Raw genomic sequence first — 10,795 nt, 5'->3', positions numbered from 1 at the left:
ACACAGTGTTGATGATGTTGACAATGATAATCAGATCCCTTTCTCTTATTTTATCTTTCTTCTCTGATTCTATCTTTTGTTATCTTCTCTATTTTTAGGGTTCATCTGATTTCAGAGAACTTATGAAGGCTCAAATCAGTAATTTTATTAAGGTCGAATGGTTTGTTGATTTCAGAGATCTCAAATCCCAAATCGCCGACCAACATGAATTTATTAGGGTAATTTTTTTCATTCTGAGAAAATAATTTATTAGGGATTAGACTAACAAATCTCAGATTCTCCTTTCTTTTCTAAAATTAGGGTCTTGTCATCTCAAATTTTAGATTTATAGAGCTGTAATGGGTTTTTGTATAGTTCATTATTGTTCTGCTTTTTGTTTTTAAATTAGGGCTTATTGAAATTCAAACTGATTTTGATTTTATTATAGGAAGAGATGGGGTTACTATGGAAGTCATGGGATTGGTGCTTGGGGAGTTTGTAGTTGAATGTACTGTTCCTGTGGTGGTTGTTTATGCTATGCCTTAGACCCACTTTTTAAAAGGTTATAAATTACGTCTTTTATTTGATTGACTAAAGTTGCTAGATTCAGCCGTTACTTTAATCAGCATTTTTTTTCTCTCTCTGGAGTTTGATTTTAGTAGTTTGAATATGGGAGTATTAAAGTTTGAAACTGTACTGCCGAGTAAAAACTTCTCCGCATTGGAGTTTGATTTTGTATCGAGTAAAAATTTGAGTATGTTAGAATTTGAAAGTGTTAGTTCAATGCGTTGTTAACCCTTGTGTTATGTTCAATGCGTTGTGATAGCTGCAATGTTGAAGCAACCTATAACTTCACCAACTGATAACCATTCTAAAGATTTCCCGGCAGGTGATTCTGATCATGATTCAAAACGAATCAGGACCTTGGATTTCTGATGAGGTATTGAGTTTTTATCAGTTCCATGTCTTCAATTGAGATTATTCACATCCATCACTGTTACTTTGTTTTAATTCATGAATTGCAATTCTTTGGTCTGTTACAATTGATGTTGACATAAAATTATTGAGTTAGTGCAGAATAACAATGTGGGCTTTCACTGACCTGCACCAGTGAGTATTCTTGTTATTGACCTAGTGTGTGTTTATATATTTCAACAAGTACTTGGTTGAAGACAGAATTTGATGATAATGCATGCTTGCAAATATGATTAAGGAGGCAAAAGTTCAAGCAACTGAAGAAAGCTGGAAGGGATAATGATCTATATGATCATACTGGTTTATTTGACAATGATGGAGCAGATAGAAGTGGTCATAAGGGAAGAAGTGCCGAGGAAAAGCTCAAGAACAGTTCATTTGATTACAAGGAAGGTAATGTTATCTTATTTGTTTTGGAGAGACGTATTTTTTTTTTCAACTTGATACCGACTAATATAAAATGTTATTCAATTTTTTTTAGCTCAACATCTCAAGAATGTTGTTGACGAAGAAAAGAAGCAGTTAACTTAGAGGAGGACGACATGGATGATTTTATTGTGAGCGAAGAGGAATATGATGAGCATGGATCTCTTCTAAGGTATCACCATTGTTCATGGTGTAAAAGATGTTAACGATCTCTTAATGCTTCAGAAGAAGGGCCTGCTGAAAGACCCAGATAAAAATGAAAGTACTGTTGGTGAAGAAAAAGGAACACATAATCTGAAGTGGCATAAGGTATGTATTCGGTCTAGTTTTTCAATATGGTGGTCTAAGTTCTATATGCATACATATTGGGTAACTCTGGACATATATCATGCATATGGGGTTTTTTCTGTTTTGAGACGGCATGCAGATGAATGTCTACCTCCACTGTTAAGGATATTATAGTGATTGTGTTGATGCTTATTTGTGGTTTGAGAGGCCTTTTGATTTTGTTTTTTTTCGATTTTTTAAAGGATATGAGCCGGAAACCTCATACTCAAGAATTGATTGCCAAGGATTTGTATGGAAATGAATGGAGGTTTCGCCACATCTTTAGGGGTAAAAAGTTCTCTACTTATTTGTATGGCTAGAATCAGCTATATATAAATGCTGCAGAAGTTGATTAGCCATTAGTGGATTTATGTTTGTGCTACGTTTCAATACAGTTGAATATATTTGATATTAAGATTATTGTCAGCTGTTATTTTGGTCCGAGTATTATTGCATTGATGAAACTGGTCTCTCTACTTATCAACATGGTTCCTTTTCCACAGTTAATCATCATTATGAAATGGCCAGGTCAACCTAGAAGGCATCTGCTCCAAAGTGGCTGGAGTGTCTTTGTTAGCTCCAAAAGGCTTGTTGCTGGGGATGCATTTATATTTCTAAGGTATCTTATCTTTTTGATGACCCCAATTTCCTATCTTCAAACCATATTTGTTTTCTCTATATGATACACAACTAATGTGTTTTTTCCAGAGGTGAAAATGAGGAACTTCGTGTCGGCGTACGCCGTGCAATGCGAAAACAGAGTAACATTCCGTCTTTAGTCATATCTAGCCACAACATGCACCTTGGTGTTCTTGCAACCGCATGCCATGCTGTCTCGACAAGAATCATGTTCACTATTTATTACAAACCTAGGTGTGTAGTTTGGATAACACATTTATCCTAAATTATATTTGAGTTGGGGAAATAAACAATAAGTACATTCTACATTTCTTTTTGTTTTTACATACTTAATATAAGATATTCCTCCAATCTCTATTACAGGACAAGCTCGGAAGAGTTTATTGTTCCATATGGTTAATATATGGAGTCCGTAAAGAATTACCACTCGATTGGAATAAGGTTCAAAATTAGATTCGAAGGAGAAGAATCTCCAGAGCAAAGGTACATTTTTTTTGTCTATATACTTACTTACTTATCTCCAGCATGACAGCATACTCCTACCAATCTTCCGTATTTCTAATGCTCATCTATTTTTCATTCACAACAGGTTTACAGTTTACAGGCACTATTGTTGGAACTGGTGATGCTGATCCAAATAGGCGGAATGGATCAAAATGGAGATGCCTCAAGGTAGTATTTAATTTAAATATTCTGTTGGTATTTTGGCTTATTGTTCTAATTGTAACAAGATTTAGCAATGAAGATACTTATTCTGTTTCATTTTTTAGGTTCGCTTGGATGAAATTTCTTCCATTCCTCATCCTGAACGAGTGTCTCCATGGAAAGTTGAACTTTCCTTGTCTCCCCATGCATTGAATCCCCTTCCAGTACCCAGGTCAAAGAGGTCGCGCACAAACATGGTGCCCTCATCTCCTGACTCCTCTGTTCTAACAAGAGAAGGTAATGATCAGCACAACATCTCTTGATTGTGCTCATTCTCTAATAGCATTTGGGGGATTAAATCACTCTGAATCCATGTTCCTTAGGGTTTGTCCGAAATCCCTAGACCTTTCACTAATAAATGGGTTGTCATGGGTCTTGCGAGGTCTGGGATATTTTCAACCTTTAGTGGCACTTTTGGTGAACTTATGAAGTCAGATATTGATGCTAATTGCTAAGCCTCTTGTGTGTGTGTGTGTGTGACTAAGAAAATTTTTTCGGTCTCTAACCTAAGCTGTTGAGCATGGGAGAATTTAACTAATAAAGCCACTAGATGGACATTTGTTGGCTAGTATTCAGAAACAAAGTGACTACTGAATCTTATTTTATCAAGTAATGGTTCCCTATTTTTGCATATCTGTGTTGGTCACTTTATAGATGGGGTGCAATCATAACACTTTTTCGGAACTTGTGTGAATCATTCTCAAAAAATTGGTTTCGTTGTTGTTGACAAAAACACGGTTGATGCATATTTTTAGATGTAATGTTCTCATTTGGTTTGGTTATTTGGAATTGACTATCTTTATGAATTGTTTTCCATGAATTGGAAAAGGAACTTGGAAAAGGAACATACTGCGGAAGGTGCAAAAGCAGCTGAAAGCTTTGTGGTCCTCGAAGGCTACAAGTAGTTGCGAAGGAATCTCAGATTGATAAAGTATGGATGATTCCTTAGTATATTTGGGAGTTAGGAAGGAATCTCAGCTGGAAACTGGACTATAACACTCCCTCCCTGCTCACCCGTATGTTTCTCTATTGAGATTTCTTTATTCGATTGTTACTTGTCATTATTTGAAAGCAAAACAATTTAGGAGATAACTCTATGTTTGCTATTAGTTATATCCTTTCTCATTCCTTATAAACTGAAGAGTAAACCCATGTATGTCTTCTCTTTTAGATTTGGAAGATTTTTTTGTTCAATAATAAAAAATTATGTGGTGTAGGAATTTATGCATGTTTGTTTTGACTCTAAAAGCTGAAGCATTTCAGTGAATTTCCACAGTAATACTTGCTGAAAAAGTTGCAGGGAAACTCTGCTTTAAGATGATATTGTTACATGGAACACTAAATTTGACTTGGTTTTGACCGGTCAAAAACCACTATTTTTTTAGGTTGTAAAATATGTTGCAGTTGCGACCTCCTGATTTCGTAACTGTTTGAAACTGTTGCGACCTCCTAATTTCGCAACTTTTTAAAACTGTTGCGACAATTTACGTTGCAACAGTTTGAAACTATTGCAACCAAAAATTCGCAACGGCTTATGAGAAGTTGCGAAAATTTGCAACATCGAATTTCGTAACAGATCGAAACTGTTGCAACCCCACTTTGCAATTGAATCACGTTGTTGCTAATCACGAAAAATGGTGTAGTGTAAATTCCAGATTTTGACAACTACCGACAGATAATAACTAATTTGCAATACTTGCACTGAAACAAACCGTGCATGCAAGCTTATCCATCTCTTTCTATTAGATCATTCAACTTTCGAAAATTGAAAAAGGCGCATTGCTATATAGAAAAGTTATCTGTAAAACAAAAGCATAATTGCATAGGGCCAACGTACACTTTCATAATGCAAGCATGAATGACTGTTGAAATATGACGTATATCACTGTCCATAAGATGATGTGATCCAAAAACAGGGAAACCGCTGTAACACAAAAAAATTCAATCATGCTTATGCTAAATTTACAATTTTAGCACTTCCCTGCACCAACTGAAACTTATCAGTCTAAACGCTGAATTCTCAAACACTTGAAAAGTATCAGTTAAAATACGAAACAGGTTTTCGCATAGACAAGAAGCAAATTGTTCAACTAGACACAGACGATTAGATATTATTAACATGCTTTGCAAAGACATCTTCGTAATTGCAAAATTATAAGGCAAAGACTTCTAACATTAATATATGCATCAGATGTCCTATCTTTTATTATCCAGGACTTATCCATTACTGCGAATGAACTTGATAATTAACAATAATTAAAAAAGAAAAAAAATATAAACATATTTGGGTATCCAGATGGAAAACATAGAGACTGAATGCGCCTAATGAGGATACAGGGGTCTAGTATATCATACTTTTATACAACCAAGTCCAAGTGAGCAGCAGCCTAGTTCATATTGCATCCTCCACATACGACAAAAAATATAACTAACCTAGTAAGGGTGCCATAGTTTGCCACCTAAATATCTTAATCATGAAGCAGCCTGTCATGGTGGGGACAAAAGATATTCAATTATATTTGGTGCCAACCCCTGTGGGAAAGGTGATATCTAATAAGGATTTAGATAACATTGGGAAAGACAAACAAACAATGAATAGCATCCCTAACAAAGATTTATAGAACTTTGTCCACAAGGTGCAACAAGAACCTCAGAGTTGCGGGAGTGTACTACCTATATATTTTAACCCCCTAGACGAGTTTGAATTTTGTGGGGCTTTCCCCACTGGTGCATCAGCCGTCATTTCCCTGACTTTTTTTTCCCTTGCTGTGCTTGAAAAAGAAACACCTTTTGCTATGGTCTTACTACGTGACGTTGAGATAGTTAACCTGGCGAAGCTTGGACCTGAAAGCATTTATATGACAATCGTATTCAAAGACTTCAAGCGTGATGTGCTTGAAATCCGCTCAATTCTCTTGAAGTTTCTCACTGGCATAAAACAGCATCTGAGCTCTATGGGCGTGAAGTACCATGTTAACAGTAAAAGTCTAGACTGGAGTATGTTAATGAAAGATATCAGAGAGTCCCCAAAGAAGTTCATAGATTCAGGTGGATGGGGTTCTCTGGTCTCGAGGATAGTCTTACTTTGGCCTACTATACGAATGCAGATTCTGATTCCGATTCGATTCGGATCCAGAGACTGATCTACGGTGGTAGTGAAGAAGGGAAGAGCAAAGCAGGAAGTTGAGAAATACAAGATTATTAGTATTATCTTTGTTGCTCTAAATTCTTTAGTATGACATATTGTTGCTATTAGAATTTATTAGAATGTGCATTTATTAGAATGTCATATTAATTCTGCACGGCCATGCATTCATATTCGGAAAACACCCCTATCGCTTTTCTCAACTTGTTATAGAACTAAGCATGGCAGCAATGTGCAAAACAAAGTCTCAGCGAGTGGTAGATGAGTTTCTCATCAAGATGTCAACCGGGTTCGAAAAAGTGACCTCTTCATCTGCAGTCAAATGCTCTACGACTGAGCTATGGACCCATTTATAATTTTAAGCCAATATTTTTCTTCTAATCACCTAACTTGCACAACCAATGATTCATCCAGCTAAATATTAGAATTTCCCTCAATGTGTAAGTAAATTTTTTTGGTTGAAGCTTAATCAATACAACTCTGCAATTGGAATGGGAATGCAAAAGATGGGAAGAAAATTGCACCACGAAATCAAGTTCAGTATAATTAAAATTGCTTTAAACAGTAGATACAATTACGAAACCATGTGACGTTCCGGTGACTAAACTAACTAGAAAATGGATGGAATAGTTGACGAAAGAAGCTATTGCCTAAATTAATTTACAACTGAACATATACTACTTCTACGTACATTAAAGAAAAGTATTGAAATATACTAACACAAGATACATTGTATAATTGAAAATTAATCACTCACGCTATTGCCTATAAGTCTGTCTACATCAAGGAAATACCAATTGCATTTGTGGACGTAAGCCGATCGGACGGTAATTTCTTCACAATTATAAAGTCTTCGTTAAACTTGGACTTGTTGAAGATAATCGAATAATCATCGGAAACCTTCTTTGCGATTTTACAGTTGGAATCATCATCAAATTGATCAGCACATTTAGCTGCCGCATCGAATTTATTCACTTTAACTGAATTAGCTTTATGTCTCAAAAATGATCTGAGAAATTTGTTTACAGATCGGAAAATTTTAGATTTTTTCGGAACTGTTGACGTTGTTGTAGTGGACTTTGCTTCTTGTTGTCGTGGAAGCCGACGACGGCCGCTGTCGGATAAATGAGGCATCGATTGAGACCTTGCAGAAGAGATAATGGCTGATTCAAGTTGACGCCTGAAGGAGTTGAGCTCAAATGTATCGTAGAGTGAACTATCTGCATCCCATATACGACGTCCTCCTAGACCTTTACTGTTAACTCGATCTTCTCCCAAAGATTTTTCCATATTTTTTGAAGTTATTGATCAATCAACAGAACGATTTGATTGACATTATAAAGATGAACTTAGAAAGAAGAAAAATATCCACAGAAAGAGAGGGAGAGGAACGTTTGTTGAAGGTTTGGAAATGGTTCCAACGCGTAGTCAACATAATGTAACCTTCGCGGTGGCACGACTAGCCTAAAAATAATAATTAATGGCGCTAATTAGTTAATTAAGCCATCACGTTTCTTGAGAGGGCTCGTAGTGGTATATTAATCTATTTTTGCTTGCTATGAGAGTAGATGGTCTTTTGAGCGTATGTGCGTTGTCTTCTCCCATACGAAACCGCGATCAAATTAATTCTGAATGAACCTTACAATTTGACCAGCTTAATTACTACCTGCTTATGTCGGCTTAATCCGGTAAGGGGTTGACTAATGAAGTATTAGAGTATCTGCTTCTGGTTTTCCAATAATATAAAAATTAATGTTAGGAATCACAAGTAAAAAAAGTTTGCAATACAAAACGTTAGCATTTTCAGTTCGGAAAGTCATTTTGATTGCTACTAAGACGTAGTCCAAAAGATATTTATCCGTTACAAAGTGGATTGTTACGCGATCATGACGGCCGATTACGTAAAAGTACCATCATCATCCACACACTACCATAATAATTTTTCTTCTCAAAAATTAAATAAAGCTCCGCTAGAAGAATAACTCTAAGATCAGCATGGAAATCTCTTCGATGTATTTTTTTTAATGGTTTTTCTTTTTCCTTCTGAGAATATCAGTTTGAGGAGGTGCCTTGATGTGTAAGTTTAATAATTTTTATGACAACAAACTCAAGGTGTAAGTGCAACCCTTATTGCTAAAGAAAATTTCCTTGTATTATATTGTTTTGCAGAGTTATTCTATCTTTCCTAATTTATAAATTTGGAAAGTTCGAGGAATTTCTATGTGTAATTGTTTACGATGATGAGAACTATGTTTTCTTTTTCTTAGTTTACTATGAATTTTAGAAGCTACAAACCCATATACCCTACTTGCAACTATAAAAGATCTCCTATATAATGTAATGTATGTGAGAGTTGCAAATTGCAACATTAGTCCTTCTAGTTCTTTCTTTCTTTCGGTTTCGCGTATCAAAAGAATGATAAGCAGAGTAGCTATAATTGGATAAAATGGTAATGAATGGTCAAAATATGGAATCTAAGTCACCAAGATGTATCTCACTTATAAGTAGGAACAACGAAAAATGGGTCATTTGTCCAAATATTTTTAAAACATGGTTCAAATGGACGAATAAAAATTATTATGGATGAAATGGACACCAAAAAAATAGCAAGGATGAAACCAGATTCATCCTGACTTAAACTTAAAAAATAGCAAGGATGATATTGGATGCATCTTGATGTAAAATAAAAATATTTAAAAATTGGTCGGATGAAACTGTTTACATCCTGACTATTTTTACATTTTTTTCCATTTAAAAAGTATCAAAATATAAATGTCCTTTTCACCCAGGAATTGTTGATTTTGGTCTTTTTAGCCAATTTTGTGTAGGAACAAACCGAAAACACTAATTTAACCGCAAACAATTGTATATAAACATCAAACAATTGTGTATAATGAGTCTTATCACATAACTATGTAATCTTAAGACTTAAAAGCCTAGATAAATAAATCTATCATGTTAGATGAATAAGTATAATAGATCAAGACAATTTAAAACAATTGTAATACATCAAGACAATTTAAGAAAAATGTTTTGAATTGCAATAGATCAAGACAATTGTAAATGGCCAAGACAAATTGTAAATGGTCCTAGACAATTCTTTTGAATTATAAATGGATCAAGAGTTCAAGACTTAAAAGCCACCAAGAAATACTTTTCTGCATCTAATATTAATTTACATGTAAAATTTGTGAAATTTTATTTTAGCCCACTTATATCATTCTGATTTCAAAGTAAATTTGAAATTAGTCCATTATAATTTATCTCAACGCAATTATCTCTATCTTTCTAATTTAAAAGCAAAAAAGAAAAAAAAATCTCAACACAATTATCTATCACTTTTTTCCCTAAAGTATAAACTTTTTTTCGCGATAACTTTTCGTTATTGGCTTTGTTAGCTTTAATTTTTATTTGTCTATCGATCTGTTAGTTTATTAATAAATCAGAATTCCACTGATTACCAGATTAGGTTTAAAAAATTTGTCGCACTTTTCGGCCGCCTTGCGAATTAATGACATTCCTGGGTCCGTTCCTGTCAGTAAGATCCTTTCATGAGTTTAAAGTTGGGTGAGAAGGTACGAATCTATTTCATCGGGGTAGAGAGATTATTTGATAGACTTATCCTTAATTTCGCAACTTTTTAAAACTGTTGCGACAATTTTACGTTGCAACAGTTTGAAACTATTGCAACCAAAAATTCGCAACGGCTTATGAGTAGTTGCGAAAATTTGCAACATCGAATTTCGTAACAGATCGCAAATGTTGGAACCCCACTTTGCAACTGGATCACGTTGTTGCTAATCACGAAAAATGGTGTAGTGTAAATTCCAGATTTTGACAACTACCGACAGATAATAACTAATTTGCAATACTTGCACTGAAACAAACCGTGCATGCAAGCTTATCCATCTCTTTCTATTAGATCATTCAACTTTCGAAAATTGAAAAAGGCGCATTGCTATATAGAAAAGTTATCTATAAAACAAAAGCATAATTGCATAGTGCCAACGTACACTTTCATAATGCAAGCATGAATGACTGTTGAAATATGACGTATATCACTGTCCATAAGATGATGTGATCCAAAAACAGGGAAACCGCTGTAACACAAAAAAATTCAATCATGCTTATGCTAAATTTACAATTTTAGCACTTCCCTGCACCAACTGAAACTTGTCAGTCTAAACGCTGAATTCTCAAACACTTGAAAAGTATCAATTAAAATACGAAACAGGTTTTCGCATAGACAAGAAGCAAATTGTTCAACTAGACACAGACGATTAGATATTATTAACATGCTTTGCAAAGACATCTTCGTAATTGCAAAATTATAAGGCAAAGACTTCTAACATTAATATATGCATCAGATGTCCTATCTTTTATTATCCAGGACTTATCCATTACTGCGAATGAACTTGATAATTAACAATAATTAAAAAAGAAAAAAAATATAAACATATTTGGGTATCCAGATGGAAAACATAGAGACTGAATGCGCCTAATGAGGATACAGGGGTCTAGTATATCATACTTTTATACAACCAAGTCCAAGTGAGCAGCAGCCTAGTTCATATTGCATCCTCCACATACGACAAAAAA

General features: G+C 34.7%; 1 protein-coding gene and 1 long non-coding RNA gene across 2 annotated transcripts; one reads left to right on the top strand and one right to left on the bottom strand.

Annotated features, from left to right (window-relative positions):
- Nucleotides 1-1,162: 1,162 nt before the first annotated feature.
- On the top strand, nt 1,163-2,429 carry LOC113326597. The gene is made up of 5 exons (XR_003348412.1): nt 1,163-1,347; nt 1,436-1,689; nt 1,911-1,995; nt 2,236-2,326; nt 2,416-2,429. It is a non-coding gene; the product is annotated as an uncharacterized LOC113326597 (long non-coding RNA).
- A 4,298-nt stretch (nt 2,430-6,727) lies between these two features.
- On the bottom strand, nt 6,728-7,606 carry LOC113326079. Its single transcript, XM_026573885.1, has one exon. The coding sequence runs from the start codon at nt 7,484-7,486 to the stop codon at nt 6,974-6,976; it is 513 nt and encodes a 170-aa protein (XP_026429670.1). The 5' UTR covers nt 7,487-7,606; the 3' UTR covers nt 6,728-6,973.
- Between the last annotated feature and the right edge of the window lie 3,189 nt (nt 7,607-10,795).

Source organism: Papaver somniferum, unplaced genomic scaffold (genome assembly GCF_003573695.1).
Source record: "Papaver somniferum cultivar HN1 unplaced genomic scaffold, ASM357369v1 unplaced-scaffold_10, whole genome shotgun sequence".
In the NCBI taxonomy this organism is placed as follows: domain Eukaryota; kingdom Viridiplantae; phylum Streptophyta; class Magnoliopsida; order Ranunculales; family Papaveraceae; genus Papaver; species Papaver somniferum.
The sequence above is the reverse complement of the archived record's forward strand: the minus strand, read 5'-3'. Positions and strand labels throughout refer to the sequence as shown.